Raw genomic sequence first — 19670 nt, 5'->3', positions numbered from 1 at the left:
GCGGGGAGACATCCTGAACTGGTTGCCAGCCAATTGCAGGGCATACCTTATATTCACTTGTATTTTATTATTACTAACTGATTCTAATAATCTCTATGAAGGCACTGATGTTGCTTACTTCTTACAATAATCAGCAATAATTTAACAAGGTAGAAAACAAGAATCAATATGCAAGCACTTTATTTCTATGAATGTGCAAGTGTTTACATTTTGACATGATCAGTTCTCCATCTTTATTAAGAAATTCCAAAGTCCCATTGTTATTTTTAGAACAGGCCCAAAGGCTACTCATGGGGTCTACATGCCACCATGTTAGTTATCCCTGATCTGTATACTTGTGTGTTGACAGATGTTCAAATTAAGCGTGGCAGCTAATTCTCATCAAAACTTTGAGAATGGCTTGTTATAAACATTTGTATGACATAGTTCACATTTAATGTCAGGTAATTTACACAATAATCTAATGATGTGTCTGTACTTCAAATAATGTGACTAAAACACACAATTGAAATAAAAATCAACATAATTAAAATTTGATGGAAACTGTTACTTCAAGGCTTAACGTGGTGTAAATTGGGGACGGGGGAAGAGCAAGGGCAAATAGTGGGTCATGCCAAAGGAAATTTGTATAAAACCAGAAGACAATAAACCTGTGTGATCAAACTGTACAACAGATTTTACAGGGACAATCTTTTCATTGAACATTCAAAGGCTTTTGAAGGGTTTCACGAGGGTCTCATCTATTTAAGACAGGTGTAATTAAAAAAAAAAAAAAGGATGAAAATTTGCTTGATACTGACATTATGTTGACACAAACCAAAGCAAACAAGTCTGTGTGAGAACACAGAAGGTTTTAAAAGAAGCTGGTTTTGAGTTTGATGGTTGGCGCAACTTGGACTGTTGGCTGAGCTTGGTGTGCTGCATCTTGAGATTTGCTACTAGCCTGATTTGCCCGAATGGCCGATTCCAAACGGGTTTTAAGCTCGGGTGCTGCACCGATGACCATCTTGAAGGCAGCTGGGTATAGAGGGCCGATGCGCATTAAGTTCTGTAGGGCAAAGTCATGCAGACCTTTGGAGGCTTGAGATGCAGAAGGAATGGCATTTTCATCCAAAAGGTACGAGATCAGGGTTGGAACAAGAAGAGCCACCAATTGGACTCCTATTGGACAAATGAAAAATAATGAGGTAAGACAACAAATACAGTAAGTAAAGGAAGTTGCATTATACAGAAAATCTTTCTTCAAGTGTAGTCCATTAAGTATACAATACAAATAAATGTGTTTATTTCTTGTTTGCATATTGGAGTAAAATTGCCATTATTAATACCATCCATCCATCCATCGATTAATTGATTGATTCATTCATTCATTCCATGTTTACTCCAGCACAGTGGCCCCTAACCAGAAATTTTAGGAACATAAATTGAGAATTAAGGGGCAAATACTTACTTGTGAAATAACTATTCTCATTTATATTTAATTTGAACTATATTACTTATAAAAATGCTAAACTATTAACCCATTCATTCATTTTTACATATATAGCTTTAAATGGCAAATGGAAGTTAACATATTCACTGCCAGCCCAGTAAAAAAAAAAAAAAAAAAAAAAAATCTTTGATATCTATAGCCTGCAACGGCAGCGGAAAAAAAAAAAATCACCATATTTTGTACAGGTTGCACGTACGCAAGTAAGTGAATAAATAGTTAACACCGTCTCAAATTTCAGGGAGAAAATGTCACAATTTAGCACACATGACAGATTATTAACTCATTCACTTGCAGCAAAAATGGATTTTTGATGTCTGCAGCCGTTGTTGGCAGTGAATGAGTTACATGTTCTTTTGCAAACCAGCAGATCAAGTCAGTTATTTACTGCAAGTAACACATTTTCAGTCTTCGATAACTTTCAACGACATATAATGACTAGTAGAATGATCAACATTCACTGCCAGTCTAGAAAAAATGGATCGTTCACATCTAAAGTCATCAATTGCAGTGAATGAGTTAATGACTCAATAATTTTTTTTGTGTAGCTTAGTCATACACTTGTCCGGGGACATGAAAAGAAATGCATGAATATTAATAGAATTCAATAATAAGATTGCCTGTAAGCTGTAGTAAGCGTTCTAATAATAGCCTTTGATGCTGTGATTGTTGAGTGCACATTTACAGCCACTGAAATAAACACTTTAATGGAAAAGACGACACATTAGAGATCCATTAAGCAAGGAGACACTCACGGTTCTGCTCTTCACCCATGCCAACAAGATTCTCCAGGACCCTGATGCCCTCCTGTACCGCCTGCAGCTCAGCGGAAGTCCTGGGCCGACTGCGCTCCACCGCTTTCAGTTTCTCCACCATGAGTGGAGCCAGAGCGTGAATGTATGGGGTAGAAAGATGACGGTTGGGATGTTGAAATACTGACAAGAGCAGCTGGTAACACCGTGCTTGAACCTAGAGCGAGGCAAACGAATTTGAAAGAAAAATGACTTAAGAGAACAAGAGACATCCATGATATAGAATCTGTATGATGACTCTTTGAAGGTTCAGGCACTCACCAGAGGATCACAAGAGTTGAGGGCATTGCGGAAACATTTCATGCAGCCGTTTTGTAGCACACTAACTCCCACAAGTTCATTACTAGCAGAGAGTAGGAAGAGTGTGATTGCTGTCAACAGACTGATCTCATCCAAGTCAGGTCTGGAATCGTCTAAAGAAAGACATAAATTATGTTTGACATAAAGCATGCTGCTCATGGCTCATCATTTAGTATGAGAATGTACTGTATGAACAAACCTGGCTGTGAGTCCTCAAGTACAGAAGCAAGAGTGCTTCTCACAAGGGCAGTCCACTGTGTCCGGAGGCTTTCCACTCGAGCCAATGGGGAGGTGATGATAGTCTTAATGCCCTGCAGTGCAGCAGATACGCATGTAGGCGCAGAATTGTCCGCACTCTTAACTGCAGTTTCCCTCAGCACCCCGGTGATTAGGAAGAGAACGGTAGGAAGGATGGTCATGCTTGCTGTGAACAGAAATCCCGAGAATATGAGCTTCATTTTTATGGTATATAAAATAAAATAAAAATAATTTTAAAAAGTGAACACAAGGTCTTAAGGTATCTAAAAACCCAAAACAGTATGTCTGGTTGTTTTATAGTTTGTAAAAAAAATGAAGAAATAAAAGTTGAGTTTATTTTGTGACGCAAACTTAACTATTGTTTTTCTATCTGTTTGTCTTACCAGCAGGAGAGCAGAGCGAGGGCAGTTCTGCCAAGATGGAAACAGTGTTTGCCACAAGGCGCGCACTCTCCTCAGGTATTCGTTGAGGCCTGATCAGCACATGGCTGGGTGACTCCTTTGCACGTGTATTGAGCTGTGGTAAGTGGCGAACCAGGATAAAAACCAGCAGCTCCATTGCTGCAAACACCAAAGAAGTGCCTGGGACAAGCTCGCCCGATTCTCCTCCTTCCCCTAGGGTGAGTTGAGAAGCTTTCTGGCCTTCCTCTTCCTTGCCTGTGCAAAATGCCATTATGTCCAAGATCAGTTAAACTGACACATCATTTTACTGCTCTGTATGTACAAAGCAAACCAATAACCCATCCTTCCGTTTTCCATACCGCTTATCCTTATGAGGGTTTCAGCTGACCTCGGGCAATTGCAGGGAACATACACACAAACAATCATTCACAGTCACATTGTTGTCACCTATAATTTATAATTTAGTCTAAATAAACCAATGACACATGCATAATTTTGGAATGTGGAAGGAAGTGCAGATGGAGAAAGCCAATGCTAGGAGCGGGAGAACATACAAACATCACACATGAAGGCCAGTGCCCTGATTCAAACCCCCAACCTAAAGAATGTGAGGTACATGTGCTAACCATTTGTCCACTGTGCTACCTAAATCTACAACCATCCATCCATCCCTCCATTTCTATAGCCACTTATCCTCAATGGGGTTGCTGGCTTGATGGTACCTATCCCAGCTGTCTTCAGTAGGTGGGGGAACACCTTGAATTGGTTGCCACGCAATTGCAGGGTAAACTGTGACAAATAACCATTCACACTCACACCCAAGGACAATTTAGAGCAGGGGTGTCCAAAGTCGCTCCTCGAGGGCCGCCGTCCTGCATGTTTTCCAGGTTTCTTTTCCTGACACACCTGATTCAAATGATCAGGATCGTTATCGGGCTTCTGCTGAGCTTGCTGATGAGCTGATCATTTGAATCAGGTGTGTCAGGAAAAGAAACCTGGAAAACATGCAGGACGGCGGCCCTCGAGGACCGACTTTGGACACCCCTGATTTAGAGTGTCCAATACACCTGCCTTGCAGGAAGCCAGAGTGCCTGGAGAGAACTCACGCGGGGTCTGGACCAAATAGTTAAAATTGACACATGCTAGTTTGATCACATTTTTTATTAAAATAATAAAAAATAAATAAGACCTGCCTAAACTTTCAACCAAGTCATTAAAAATGGCATTTGCGGTAGTTTGAGCACATTGTGAAAGTATGAACAAACAAATATTTAAAATATTTATATATTACATTTTATATTATAAAATATTTACGACCATGGAGTGCAATGTGTTGCTTGTGACCTTTGCTAGTATTTTGTTGCTGAAGATGGTCCAGCGCAGCTTTTATGGTCTCCTGTACTACAGCAGTCACTTGGAGCTGGACTGCAGGAGGGTCCCGGGTCAACAACAGTCTGTGAAGTACATTCAGAAGCTCCACTGCCAGCAGCTGGAAAACAATAACAATTAATAACAAGTGCAGGAAAAAAGACAGTCCAGCCTGACCCAATCAACCCATAAGTTAGGAAAAGATCTATTGTATGATGGAGCACTCAAGTGGCCTTAGTCACCTTGTAAAGGCAGTAAATATCACATAGGTGTTGTATTTACAAACTGTTTGCACTGAGGCAATCCTGGTAAATGTGTCACTTGAACTACAACAATGAAACAGCAAGAGGAAAAGCATTTGCTGCTCCAATTCCATATTTCTTACTTATTGTTTTATTCTTTTTTTTTTTTCAAACTTCTCCTTTGAGGAGGTTCCCTTACCTGGTCTTCTGCGATGTGGGTCTTAGCACAGGGCGACTCAAGAAGAGTGGACAATGCATGCAAGCAGGAAATGATATGCTCAATGGGTTCCTCGGGCCGGGGAAAGCAAAGAAACTCTATACTGACACCTGAGAGACAGGGAAAACAGGTCTTATTCATTTCCTTTATCTTTTGCAGTCTTTTCACTTTTTCATGAGCGCAGTTGCAGAAAAGACAACAAAAAACAGTACCCCCCTTGTTTTTAAAAAATGCGAGTGTTAAAGAACTTTTATGTGCCATGTTAAAAAGGATTGTGAGGAACAACAAAGTAAAAATCAAAGTAAGAACGTCGCTTTAAACCATGTCAGCTGTTATTGTATCTTTACCTAACATTAGATGCATTCTGTCTTTAACAGACTCTTCAAAGGTCTTAGCGGTGAGTGAGGCTCCTGTATGGAGGCCAGGGACCTTGGAGAGTACAGGAGAAACTGCTTCTTTTTCTTCGCAAGCTCCAAAGCCAGTGCTGCTTAGCCACAAGGCCACAGCATGCAGTACAGGAGCCCACGACTTGCGGTAATGGAGCCTTGCTGTGTCTATCGTCTCTGGAGTATAAAATGCCCCACCTGAACACAAAGGGTGAAAGTACTAGTAGTGGAGTAACTCTATTTTGAAGTTAAACCCAAAAATAGAACAAAGACCGGCAAACTGCAACAAAGCGCATCCAAAGGCAAGAAAGGATGGGGACTAGGCCTCAGACAGGAGTAAATGTCACAAACATTTTATAGCGCTATTATTTCAGCAATCATAAGGCACAGCTGTGTTGTACCATCAGGGGGCAGCTGACTGGAAAACTCTGCAGGCAGAGTGAGCAGAGCATAGTCTCGGAGCATGGCCAACCACAGTCGACTTAGCGAGGGCAGTTCAGGCTGCACTAAAGTGATGAGACTGTCAGGTGGAAGCACATCTGCACCCAGATCATCCTCATCCTCATCTCCGCTTCTAACCGGTTTGGCAGGCTTGGATTCTGCCTCTTTCTTAATCTTCATCGCTACAACATAAACCTGTTAACATAATAACCATGTGTTTACACATGTACTCTTGCACAATTTAAAACTCAACAATCAGTGTAGTGGACAGAGAAGCAGACTATTGTGTCTCACCTCCGCCCATGCCTTAAGTACAGCCAGCTTTTCCATGGTGGTGGCACTCTCACTGTACAGCTGACTGGACGAACCCTTTCCAGATTGCACCTTGTCCAATGACGACACTAGCAGATTGTGGACTCGCCGCAGGTCGTTAAGGTCACTTACTACCCCACTACCAATCCAAGTGCTACACACCTATAAGCACACAGACACATACACACACACGCACAGGTGAAAGTGACTTAAACTTTATTCAAGTCCTTTCCACAGATCCTGCTCATTTTTACTGTGCATCTGTTGAGATCTTAAAATCCGTAAAAAATCTAATTTTAATAAGGTACGTATCAAACAAGCATACAAAAAAAAATAAAAACCATCACAAGCATGTACACCCAAGAACCACTCACCAGTAAGGGGAATTACTATATATCACTATAAATAACTGTGATGAAGCGATAAAAAAAATTAAAAAGACGACAGCAAAGAGAAACAAAAAGCAAACTAGTTGGAGAGCATTTCTTGAGACAGTGTGTTGACTTTACTGTCATCTAACGGTGGTATAAGAGCTAAGAGAACGCAATGATTTTAAAGCACGCACACTACGTTGCCTAAGAAAGACCAACCTTTGCAGCGAACTTATTTTCCTTCGGATATCCAAAGCACAAAATTGACGATGAAAAATGTCAGCCTCCTATTAGGCAGGCCCGACTGATGTAGTATCATTATAGGTTAGTAGACCTACTATTATTTAAAAAATATATTAAAAAAAAATTTAAAAAAGAATATTCATGTGATAGTACATATTTTTTTGCATGTTATTGAACTTTGTGGTTTTTTTTTTTCAATGAATTAATTTTTGTTCACCAAGAGATGTTTCTAAATCTTACACACTGTCCTTTCAAATGAAGACAGAAAAGAAATCACAAAGTTGCTAACCTGGCATGCTTTAGCTGTTATGTCAGATGGCGTATCTGGTGAAAAAGCTGGTCTGAGTGCAGCTCCAACCTAAACACAATAAAGTTGACAGTTCAATAACTGAACATTCACTTATTTTGACTATTACAATATAACTGAATTCCTACAACTTTCTTCACTCACATTGGCCTGATATTGCTCCAAGATAACATGCCCTGGGAACTCGGGCTCAGGAACACATGCAAACTTTTTAATGATGTCTTCCAGGGCCTGCAGACCAGCCATTCTCAACTGGTTGCTGTGGTCTGTGGCAGCCATGAAAGCCATTCGGATGAGGTCAGACAAATGAAGCACCAGCAAATCTCCTAGACAAAGATAAATGGTGAGGAAATTGAGAAATTATGGGGGGAATGCATATGCATAACCTAAATGACTCATTTTGAAAACCCCTCAAAATGTAGCTGACAAAAAAATTCTGTAAGAAAGGTGGTGCTAAAATATTACCACAGCGATGTGAAAGACCTGTTGCCAGTTATAGAGAATGTTTCATCGTTGCTGCAGAGGGTGGCGCAAACTGTAATTTATTATTGTTCATTTGGGGGTAACATTTTTTTTGACAAAGATCTTTTTTCTCCTTTATTAATAAAATAATGAAAAAAAAACATGTTATTTTTACTTGGATTTACTTTGTCTGATGTTTGCATTGGTTTGATGAAACAAAATGAGGGAACGATGCAAAAATAACAATTTTTGCAAATAACAAAAGGGAGAAGAAATTGTCATGTGATTGTATCCTTACATGACATTTAAACAACCAGTTGAATTCATATGGCAGCTGGAGGACTAAAATCCCTACTTTCACACAATTCATTCTTAATCCCTAAAACCCACCTGACATCTAAGATAAAACTTAATTTTGGGTGACTGTCAGGAAAGTATTGATTAAACAAAAGGGTTTAGTGTTGTGGTAATAATTTGCAGAGGAGTTGAAAAGCACTTTGTCATAGTGAAATACATTTCTACTTTTCTAACTCTCAAACTATTATTTGAAGCTATTTTAGAGGCACCTCTCAATATATCACACGACAGCTCTATCCCAGTACAGTATATTATCATTTACCGATAAAACAGATTTCCATGAAATGTTATGGCCTATGCAACAGCCTTAAACCAAGTTTTGAGAAAAACACAACATTCATTTAGTTTTTTTTTTTGTTTTTTAGTTATCTTGCTGACAGTCAAATGACGCTCAAAACTGCCAAGATCATTAACTGTTCAAAAATATGAGTCAAGTGTTTTGCAAGGGAGGTGCGATACCTTTAGGGTTTTTTGATTGTGCAGAACGGGCAGTTGCCAGGTCAAAGTGTGCTTTATCTGCATTCTCACACAGAAGGATAATGCGGCACAAGCAATCTGCAGCAAACACTCGCGTCACCCAGCGAGGTGCAACTGAGGGCTTCGATTTGTCATCGTCGCCTAAACCTGTAAACATGATGTCATCGTCCATCTCGTCTTTTTTCTCAGCATCTTCATCTTTTTCCACCTCAAATGTCACAGCTCCACCTACATCTGAGAGGGAAGATTGCCATATATTGAGGAACGTAACACCGAAGACTGTCTTTATAGTACTCTATCTTTAGAGTAAATAACAATGGGCTATTCCCTTCTCATTAGTAGTCACCTGTTGTTGCTGCAAGGACATCCTTGCATAGTTTAAGCCAATGAGAAAGCTTTTCCACAGCAAGAGATGACAGCATGTGACCCAATGTGTCATGAATATCAGAGCACAACTTCCTGTCCGTTTCGTGATCCAACATGCCAAATAGAGCCCCCTCAAGGCCGGTCTCAGTGATGTTAAGATCTGATACAACAGCAAAGTAAAACATCACTGTCTCTTTAGAAATTATACCACTTAACATATTCGTAATGGTGTTCATGTTTGCACTCACTTATTGTAGTGTCTTTGCCATTACCTGCCTTCTTTGCAAGGCTCATGGCGTACTCACAGACCTCAGAGGCCTCTCTTTGAGCTAGTTGCCTTAAACAGGCTACAGCAGCACGGCGCAGTAACAGGTGTGTGCTGCATAAGTGCACCTGAAAAAGTTCAAGTAAAAAGGCAAAATAACATTACCACAACAAGTGTGAAATAGCTTAGTAGTGTAGAGACCTCAAAAAATGAACAAAATTCACAAACATTTTTACAAAGTGAAAAATATATTTCAATTGGTCTTACACAAAGACATGGCACCAGGCTAGAGAGGTTGACATGACGAGGAGCAAACATATGCAGTTGTTGCAGACATGAGATGGCAGCTGCCTGCACCAGCGAGTCAGAGTGGTCCTGCATTATGGCACACCCAACCAGGCAAGACGAGCGGATTGTGGAGATGGTGGCACCGTTACCTACATAATATATTTAACAGTGTGAGTAAGAATGAATTATTAGTTAATATCCCATGAATAAAATTGAGAACACTACCACCCGCTGGAAGATTGATGAAATTACAGGACAAAATGTAAAATGGCGTTTTACAGACGTTTTATGAAATCTTTTATATTTTTTCTTTCACCTTGTAATTCCGGTCCAACAGTTGTGATGAGGGCTCCCAAGCAGCGTCCCAAACACTGATGCACCTCTGTGTGGGATGGGGGCACGGTGAGAAGCAAGGTAAGGACCAATGACAACGTGGGTTCCACATAGCCCCTATACATAGGACCACTAGAGTCCACAATGAGCGCCAAAGAATGAAGAGCCCAGGTCTGGGGAAAAAAAAAAAAACAAAAAAAAACACGTATAGAGCAATGAATGCAGTGTAGAGATAAGTGGCACAATTAGTACAGTGTAATGTCAATTGTGAGGACTCAAATAATATATATACCTTACACAAAAAAACATACTGAAGTTTAAAATGAAAACACAAAAATGCAGTACCTTCAAAAACCCAAGGGAAAATATATTCTAGTTTGATTGTTGTGATTGCTGCCATACTCTACCTGAACCTCATGAGAGGATCCATCCTGAGCCAGTGCCAGTAGAATACTAACACTAGTCTTTAAGTGCTGACCGGAACCAATTCCTCCTACATATCGATGAAGACAGCCGAGAGCCAGTGAATGACCTGTCCTTGACACTACATCACGAGCTGACTTCAGCCTACAAAAAGAAATATAGTAAAATATATACAGTAGCATCTGAATCACCTGATTAATTTCCAGATTCTGTTCATGGCAATTTGTAGTTGAAATCAATATTTCAAACACTGAAATTGTCCCTTTGTCTCAAATGATTATACTGTTGGTATGATGACTCAGTTTGACTTGTAAAATTAAGAGGTGAAGGAAAACGGTTTACTTGTCAAAGCTGGTCTGTGCCATTCTTGCGATGAAAGTAGCCTCTCCCACTACCTGAGCCATTCTGCCCAGGGCCTCACCAGCAGCGCAGCGCAAAATGGGATTGGGATTGTCCAGAGCACCCATCACCAGGGCCAGGGCTGACTTGCGGACCTCCTCTGGGCCCAAAGTACTTTTATTCTCAGCCAAACCCTTCAAATAAGATAGGAAAAGATGCATTTTTTCAGCATATATTAACCAAATAAAAACATAAAAGCTTTCAATATTTTAATATTACCTTGAGCGCACTGAGCACAGCAGTGAAAATGTTAAGTTGAACAGCTTGCTGACGAACACCTTTTGCCTGCTTGATACATTCTGCAAAGTGGTCTAGCATCTGCAATCTTAATTATGAGGACAAGTCCAAATTAATGATAAAACATTTTTAGACAACAGCAGTAATTAATTACAAAAACAACATTTAAAAACTCAAAACAGTTTCAGGGAAAATGTAAAATATGCTCATGATTCAATCACTCACCTGTGTTTGAAAGACACATGGGGAAAAACTACACCAAACAGAGCCACAGAGGCATCAATGACTGATACTCCCAAAGGTAGTGGACCTGGGATGGCTTCACCGACTGGCACACGCAGGTATATGGAAGAGGGATCATGCTCCAAAGCACCACTGCCAGATGCGCTGTTAGGCTGCAGCTGTTAAGCAACAAGAATGATTGAAAACAAGAACTTAATTTAACTTGAATAAAAAACATCAATTCTCTCAACTGCCTGTCTTAACAGTGGTCGCAGGCTTGCTGGTGCCTATCCCAGTTGTACAGTATACCCTGAACTAGTTGCTTTTCTACCTTAGGCACTCATGTCTTTTTCACGTGTTTTGCTGAAGGAGGATCTAAAATTACTGGTACTGAATGAATTAAGCATGCACGTATTTAATTACTTAAGGTGTACTACAAAAGAAATGTATTGCAGTGAGCCCCCGGTTTACGAGATTAATCTGTTCCTCGGTTGGGATCCCATCATGAATTTGCCGTATGGCGAGCAATCCAAATCTATGAGAATTAGCTAATGTGTGTAAAATACCAGGAGAAAACATCAAAATTGGATATACATATTTAAAATTGGTATCAAAATAAACTAAGTGTTATATATATATATATATATATATATATATATATATATATATATATATATATATATATATATATATATATATATATATATATATGTGTGTGTATATATATATATGTGTATATATATATATATATATATATATATATATATATATATATATATATAATATACAAGTATATAGTTAAATAACATCATAAATAAAAAATATATAAAGAATTTATTCACCTTTGATTAACGAGCTTGTTATGGCCATATTGCCTAATGAGGGTAGCCTTGCCTAGGCTATTTCTTATGTTTGTATTTCTTGAGTATTTTCAGCTTTGGTTCCATATAAATCTTACAACTTAAAAGTATGTCTTTGGCTTCGAATAAGTTCATTACAAAAAACTGTTTTGTTTTGTTTTTTTACCTGGTCCTCTATAGACTTGTGGTCAGTTTCCTGCAGCCACGAGCCCATGAGCACACTGTCATCATAGTGACAGAGAGAACGCAACAAAGAAGTGGTGGTGTTGGATGAGTTGTCAGTCAGAGTGAATTCTGCTACTAGCTCCCTGAGGAGGGCATTGAAGCTGCCTGGAAGGGCACAACATAAAATTTAAAATGTAAAATGCCTTCACTTGTTTGAGGGAAATCTGTGATGCAATTGTGTCTTTAGCACTGCCAGCAAAAAAGACTCCATGAAATTATAATAGTAAAAATTAGAGGATGTATAGTGGACAATAAAAACCCTTTTTCTCAGAGGACAAGTAGAGATTTTTTTCCCCCTCATTTTCAACCCCTTAAATAACTGGGTCATTGTGCTTACAGACAGTGAGTCAGAACCTGTTGTGTGGTAAACTAATTTTGGAGATGAAAAAATAAAAAATCTTACCTTCGTATGTTTTAGGAGGCAATAGAGCCAAGATATCATACAGCCTGAGTCTCACCATTGCTGCACTTGCTTTCAAATGTGCCCCATGAACTTTGATGATGGCAGGGACACTGAGGAGCAGACACTTGGTTATGACATATTTTTTTAAACACAAATATTTCTGCAAAATCTTAGATCTTCTTCATTAAAAAAAAAGCAAAAACAAAAACATATGGAAGGCATCCTACTCACTGAGATATCATAGTCATAGCGCATTCAATTGGTGTCATCAGCCTACGAATGACATCCTCTGTGAGGAGCTCTGGACAGTGAGCCACAAAACTACGCATGGCTAAAGAAGGATGGACAGAATTAGCAGTGAGCGTGTTTACATTCAGCGCATGTTCATAAAGAAGTAGGATAATATTAGTTTACCACATAGTGCTCCAGCTCGACCTTCCAGGGTAACCTGCCAAGTAAAGGAGTCTCCCCTTGCCTTTTCTGCCTCCAACTCCTTCTGAGAACGAGGAAACACATTCCTCCACAGAAGCAGCATCTTGGGAAGGTGGTAACGCACCAGGGACGGACCTTTGCACACATTGACATTAAAATGGGACAGATGGTTAGATAGACAAAGGACAGTTGACAAATCTCAATTGAGATCATATTTTTCAGTAACTCACCCAAAGTCATGAGAGCGCCCAGCAGCAGCCATCCAGCTTGTGTGCGCTGCAGTGACAGTCGACTGTTTTGAGCCGCTGTCCGAAGGAGGTCTTCAGCTATGCTTACCACCAACTACAGGGAAACAACACATACTGTTAACTGTTAACTGTTGATTAACCAATCAATCTACATATATTGTTTACATCTAGGACCGAACATGGAATTATCACAGACAGCTGTTGGATTAATTGTAAAAATAGTGATCATACTTTTGCTACAAAAGATAAGTGCTTGCAATGAAGAAATGCTTTACTGTGAGAATGAATGCACTGCTTGCAAAGAAAAAATGTTTTGTTGTTGTTTTTGTCTCAAACTTCGCCATAGTAAGGCTGCTCAAGCCTGTCTTTTTGGGCTCTTTTGCAGACAGATGCCGCTTCATCTGTGATTTTCAAAATATCTTGCAGACAAAATATTTTTGCAGAATGTCTTGCTACGCATAATGTTTTATCATATATGTCCTAATCTTTCACCCACATGCTTACACGTAGACAAGTACACTGGGTTCCGGCCATCTTCTTTTCCCTCTGATTCACTTTTACCCATTTTAGGGCCGGAACCTTCATGTAGTTAAGAACTTCTGAATCGAATAAAAAGAGAGGGTTCAGAGAGGCTGGGCAGAGCTCAAGAGAATTGGCCTTGTACAGTCCTTCTCCATCCTCCTCATGCATGAGCTGGAAAAAGAATGCCTTTTCTCCTTTTTTGTGTATAGTTTCTTACAAATGTCTAACAGATGAACCTGACAACAGTGATGAGTTAAAGCTAGAATATTATAACTGCTGTTCCACAGTATTATTTTCACATACCTTGCCCTTCGCGTGTGGGATTCCAAGAGGGCACTGGTGGACACCTCCAAGGAGAGCCGCCATTGCAAAGCTGTATCCGCAAACTGCCTCAGGGGAACTCTTGAGATTGTTAATTCTTTCAGCACAGCGATCTAGCAGTGGTGTTAACTGATAGGGGAGTGCTACAGCAACACATCGTAGGCACCAAGCAGCAGCTAAACGAGCAGCCATGCTTGGGTGAAGCAGCACTGAGGTTACTGTTTCAAGAAGTCCTGATGAAGAAGTCAATAAAAAACAATCAAAGATACGTTGGTTTTAAAAGGGGTTTCAAAACTAAGCAAAGTACTATTGTAAGAGGATCACAGAATATGCTGCCTTACCAATGGAAGGCTCCTGGATGAGAGGTGAAGCTGTGGCACTCAAGCTCTGAACAAGGCTGCCTAGCTCTTTTAGGGCACAAACCATAACATGCTGGCTTGCCGAAATATCAGACGCACCAGTCTTGTTTTCTCCATTGACGTCATTGACAACTGCCTCTGGAAAAACAAAAGTCAGAGAAATACATAATTGGGGGGTAAAGAAAACCTTTATATATCAATATCGTCACCTGCCGTAATATAAACATAGACTGGAATAGGTAGAAAATTAACCTGAAATTCATCTTGACTAGACTGCAAAACAATGTTTAAGATGTGTTTTACCACATTACATATCTTGTCACATTAGCTCACATTTGTTGTCTTACTTCATAAATTATCACACTGCAAGCACAATCAGATGTGTCCAGAATTTGTAAATGCCAACTACTGTATATAGTTTTCCATTCCGTCATTTCCTAAACTACTTGGCCCCATTAGGGTTGCAGATGTAAATGAGCCTCTTGTATTTTTCTGAGTCTATTAAGACTAAATAAATATTCACAAAGTGCGTCACAAAATTCGCTATTTAATCCTCGAAAGTTTGCGATATAGGCTGTTAAATTAGTGACTTTTGGAAATTGTTGTGTTTTGTGCAGATATACAGTATACAATTTATATTATTCAAGTACAGTCTCAGGACATTACAAAACAACAAAACCCACTCATTGCACATTTGAAAAGTTTAAAGGTTACAGAGCATACAGAGAAAAGCAGAGTAAGAATAACATCTTTTGAAAGACCTGAAAGGCCATTTTTTAACTTTTTGTTTTGTGTGCAAATATGTGTGCGGAGAGATTAACCAATGAAATGAGATGGACTAACTTGTGATTACCACTTGTTGTTTGTGCAGAAGTTGCTTGTTTCCCTACTATAAGTGTGCAAATGTAGTGGCCAATACATCAATTTTTTGCTGAGTGGCAGTTATGTAATTTGCTGATGTGTAATGTACTTTTAAACAGATCATAGAAACACACTGGAAATGATTAAAAATGCATGACTAGGACAAAGCAAATTCAGATTTTATTTATTAATTTTTTTTGACAAAGAATAATGATTATATAAAGCAGGTAAAAATCAGTGCCATATTCAAGATCAAAAAGACTGTAAGCAACTCAAGTTCAAACTATGCTGAGTTGAATGTAAAGTTATTGACATTTGATGAAGGACTTACTCTGTAATGCTCTGAACCGTGATATTTATCCCTGTCCCCATTCTCCTTACCCACAGCCCTCATTTGCTTGCTGATGGCTTGGCAGATTTCTTTGCCAGCTGCTATCTGCGCCTTCTCGCCAAGCAAGCCGCCCAGGGTGGCACGTAGCATAAAGGATACACAGCGCCGTGAGTAAACAGCTTCAACATGTGTCTGTGTAGCCCGTGGATGGGACACAAGGTCCAAAACATGGGAGAGGAATGTGGCAAAGTTGCGCTCCAGCCATTGACCACCGAGTGTAGTCACAAATACAACATAAGCCTAAGGGGAAAAAAATATTTTCTGTATGTAAAGTGGCAGACAAAGGTTCCGAAGTGTGTTCTGTTAACAGAATTTAGCTCACCTGTGTGACGCCCACCCGGACTTCTCTGCTAACAGAACCACCTCCCTTCAACATTTCCCCTCCGCTCTTCAAGAACCCAGATCCACCACGCAGAAAACCGGTGGCCATTAGTTCCAAAACTTCCTCAAGTGTCGCCCGTTTCACATTCTGACGCATCACTGTGGAAAAAAAATACCAATGGTGAGTCTATTGTTATAGTAATGGGAAACTATATTGGGGATACATTTCATATCTAACCAGCAGCTTGTTTAGGCATCAGAGCTGTAGCCATGACGGTCCCTAAAAGCTTGGCCACAGCAACCCGTACACCATAGTTTGAACCCTCCAAGGCCTTGAAACACAGTGTGGCCATGTTCTCCAGTTCTGTAGTCCACATGAATACTGCTTCATTCTGCAGCTCCAATAAGCACTGATCAGGTAAATAAATAAAGACAGAAGCATGTTACAGTTCTTGTATTTTATCAGATAATTGCAATGTTTTTGTTTTCTCTTTTGCAAAACAATTTGTCTTTGTTATGTAAAGATAGCAATAGATGTTTTTTTTTTATTTTTGCGCGATAATCACAATCATAATTCTCAACAGAGGGTTTTTTTTTTGCAGGATAGCTTGGCTGACAAACGGTAAACTAGGGCTGTCACTTTCAAATAATTTTAAAATAGACTTTTATTGATTATTACGTCAAATATTTGAGAAATCGATCCCTTAACAAATGATTACAATTATTCTGTTATTTTTAACTACTCATTATTTATTATCATTGACACATAAGAATTTTTAGACACCAGCATAATTTTCTTGCACTAACGAGTTAGCAATCGTGATTAACATTAAAGCGCTTCCTGTTGTCCAGATCTAGATTCATGCTTGTATTAGAAGTGATGACAATGTAACCTACCTTTGCCACTGCACATCGCACAGCCATTGACCTATCAGTCAGTAACGAGCGGGCATTCTTGTAGATGTCTCTATGGCATGAAGCTGCAGCTCCACCTAGTCCACTGAGAACCTTCTGCAAACTAACAAGTATTTCTCCTCTGCCTTGGGACTGCACATATAGTAAAGACAGATTGAGGATCATTGACCTATATGTTAAGTAAATTCAACACAGCATGATTAAGTTAGCCCTAATTTTGTCCCAAAAAAATACCTCTGCACTCTTTAATGCTTTTAGAAGATTATTGATGGTGTCTGGAAAGGAGCTTCCAAGCATCCTGCCCATCTTCTCATAAAAAGCACCAACACATGCCACTGCAGCACTAAGAAACAAGCATAAAAATAATTACATGGAGTTTCTGCATTAATAAATTAACAGTAGATTTTGTATTTTCACAGTTTATTAACACTTACAGTTGTCAACATTAAAATATAATACTGTTGTTTCACTGTGATTGAATGTCATGTAATCTTATAGTAGTTGTCCTTTTTTTACCTGTTTTACTTTATTTTTTTGAAGATGTATTTTATTGAGTCTTTTATATCACCTAACTGCAGATGAAAACTAGCCTTTTGGCTAATTCTGGCTTTTTTAACAATGCATGATCATATTTTATGAAATAGCACTGTTCCCTTCTAAATAAACAAATTACAAATGAAAAGTTATCACATACCTTTTTAACATTTATATTGATGGGATATTATTAATCAATAGGCCAAACATTTTTTATTGAAATTTAAAAAGTATGATAAGTATATTTTACAAATTAAGAATTAGAAGAATAACTCATGGACTTAAGAATTCTGTCAATTATTTGGAATTCATTATGGTCCCTTATGCACTTGAGACTAAATGAGTGCTTCTCACTTATATTTTGCCAAGCCCCTCCCAGGAAAGAGAAAACTTTTCAAGCCCCCCCCCCCCCCCCCCCCCCCCCCCCCACACACACACACACACACACACTCACACACGCGCACACACGCACTCACACACTCAACACACTGACTACAAATAAGATTATTATCCCTAAAAAAAATTGTATATGTATACCTAAAACCTGTATCCTTTTTAACATAAACAAAAGAAAAAAACAAATCAACTTTCAACCACTGATAACTATTTTTACAGCGTTTATATGGGTTATGACTTAGTCTAAAACAGATAAAAATATAACCAAACGCATCAAAGTGCCTGAAACTTAAAAAAAAAAAGAAAGAAAAAAATCTTATTTTTTTTTGCAACTACCTGTACACCCCAAATGACAAAAACAAAAAAGCACTGGACTAAAGGAACTTTAGCGTACAAGCAATCAGAAGAGGCACTGTTTATCCAAAAACAACTGGTTTTAGGTGAAAGTTGGAGAGAATTACATCAACTAAGTCAAACTGAACTAAAGGCACAAGGCTAACAAAAGGATACAACACGACTTCACAACCAACACTGACATCGGAGTTTAAGACTTTCATAGAAATGTGTAGATCCTGTAAAAAAATCCTGTATCCTGTATTATTCTTTTTTTTATTACCCACTGTCAATCTTCATCCATAACTTTTCAAGCACATGATGCTCTACAGATATACTGTAAATGGTAATGACTTTTGAGTCATTATCAGGCTGCAGTAATGCTTTCCACAGATCCACTAGTATGCTTAATCCCCCCATTAAAACACGAACCATTAGACTAACGTTTGGCTTAACGACTAAATCCTTCCAACAGTGATGTACACCGCTGGGGTTTTTAGGGTAAATTGATGTAAACTGTCATTGCAATATACAGTATGTAAAAAATAATAATACATAACATGGAAAAAAGGCAAATTTATCTTACAGTTTGGTCGGCAGGTATGCGGGAGTGTCGTCCTTGCTTTTGATGATATCATTGCATTTATCCAGCGTCTGGAAAACCGTGAATGTGTCCCCAATGCTGTAGAGGGTGGCAAGATTTTTGGCAAGCAGTTTTCTTGTTGGTGGCCCAGGAGCACTGCTGATCAGTCCTGTCAGTTGTTCCACCAGCTTTTTCTGCTTCTCCTTCACATCCACCTGCCGTTCAAACACGGTCTTTAGCTATCATCTAATTGAAACACGCAGCGATCAGGTATTAAAACGTTTCAGTCACCTTATTTGCAGCGACAAGAACCTTATCCAAGAAACGGAGCCATTCGAAGATGAAGACGGGTCTCTTTGCCTCGGTGATCTGCGCTAACGCTTCCTCGTTGAGCAAGAGACTGTGAGCCAGCTCCATTGCGATGATTTTCACAGATGTCCTCGCAACTTCTTATTCAACAACAGTGCGTCCTGTATTTTGATTCACAATATCAGAACAAGATGCTTCAGCACACCTTGGAGCAGTCTTAACCCAACTAATTTATTTCATTTTTATGGAAACAGAAAAGATTACAAATTTGATAACACGGCATCGTTAATGTAAGCGTTTTACCGTGCCTGACTCCTGACGTTCGGATATTCCTCTTGCTTGTTGACAGCTTTTCACTGCTGTTAGCAACCTTAAGCTAACGCGTACTCACAATCAAAAACCGCACTTAAAAACTGAAGGAATGTTTCGCCTTACCACCATACATTTGGTTGTTTCAAACAACAACTTCATAAACTACGAGACTACAAGCATGTCAGTAATCCATGTTCTAATAACCTGGCGAGCATTACGCCAGCTCAGTAGCATTGGTGTTACAGTAACAGTGGTCCGATGAAACAAAATTATAAACCGGTGGATTACTATCCCTGAATATAAACATTGCAAATGTTAAAATTAGTTAATTAGTTAATTAATGTTAAAAATCAGTTTTATGACTTAACT

The 19670-nt window shown here is 39.1% G+C and overlaps 1 protein-coding gene across 2 annotated transcripts; it reads right to left on the bottom strand.

The window, feature by feature from the left end:
- Positions 1-163: 163 nt before the first annotated feature.
- Positions 164-19522, bottom strand: heatr5b (HEAT repeat containing 5B). 2 transcript variants are annotated; one of them, XM_088421796.1, is made up of 36 exons: positions 19293-19522; positions 18972-19150; positions 18684-18895; positions 17069-17177; positions 16817-16966; positions 16158-16329; positions 15921-16078; positions 15589-15838; positions 14329-14484; positions 13970-14220; positions 13127-13238; positions 12879-13031; positions 12696-12795; positions 12465-12574; positions 12003-12166; positions 10980-11155; positions 10737-10842; positions 10461-10651; positions 10103-10262; positions 9679-9868; positions 9342-9511; positions 9058-9202; positions 8790-8969; positions 8426-8677; positions 7292-7473; positions 7130-7198; positions 6209-6388; positions 5875-6109; positions 5435-5671; positions 5070-5197; positions 4605-4749; positions 3243-3515; positions 2801-3025; positions 2563-2714; positions 2245-2458; positions 164-1161 (listed from the first exon to the last, which is right to left on the bottom strand). In XM_088421796.1, the coding sequence occupies exons 2-36, from the start codon at positions 19095-19097 to the stop codon at positions 854-856; spliced, it is 6141 nt and encodes a 2046-aa protein (XP_088277922.1). In that variant the 5' UTR covers positions 19098-19150; positions 19293-19522; the 3' UTR covers positions 164-853. The 2 variants fall into 2 exon arrangements, with proteins under 2 accessions (XP_088277922.1, XP_088277924.1); XM_088421798.1 differs by having other exon boundaries at positions 9082-9202.
- Positions 19523-19670: the final 148 nt, after the last annotated feature.

The sequence above is a fragment of the Hippichthys cyanospilos genome, chromosome 8, assembly GCF_059441005.1.
Source record: "Hippichthys cyanospilos isolate Australia breed blue-spotted pipefish chromosome 8, RoL_Hcya_1.0, whole genome shotgun sequence".
In the NCBI taxonomy this organism is placed as follows: domain Eukaryota; kingdom Metazoa; phylum Chordata; class Actinopteri; order Syngnathiformes; family Syngnathidae; genus Hippichthys; species Hippichthys cyanospilos.
The sequence above is the reverse complement of the archived record's forward strand: the minus strand, read 5'-3'. Positions and strand labels throughout refer to the sequence as shown.

What these genes read in the sequence shown, in the direction of transcription:
- heatr5b (XM_088421796.1), bottom strand. Translation starts at nt 19,097, where the DNA reads ATGGAGCTGGCTCACAGTCTCTTGCTCAACGAGGAAGCGTTAGCGCAG. An exon ending in TGCGATGTGCAGTGGCAAAG is followed by an intron (nt 16,330 to 16,816) that starts GTAGGTTACATT and finishes TTACCTGATCAG; the next exon opens with TGCTTATTGGAGCTGCAGAA. An exon ending in GCTATGACTATGATATCTCA is followed by an intron (nt 12,575 to 12,695) that starts GTGAGTAGGATG and finishes TCTGCTCCTCAG; the next exon opens with TGTCCCTGCCATCATCAAAG.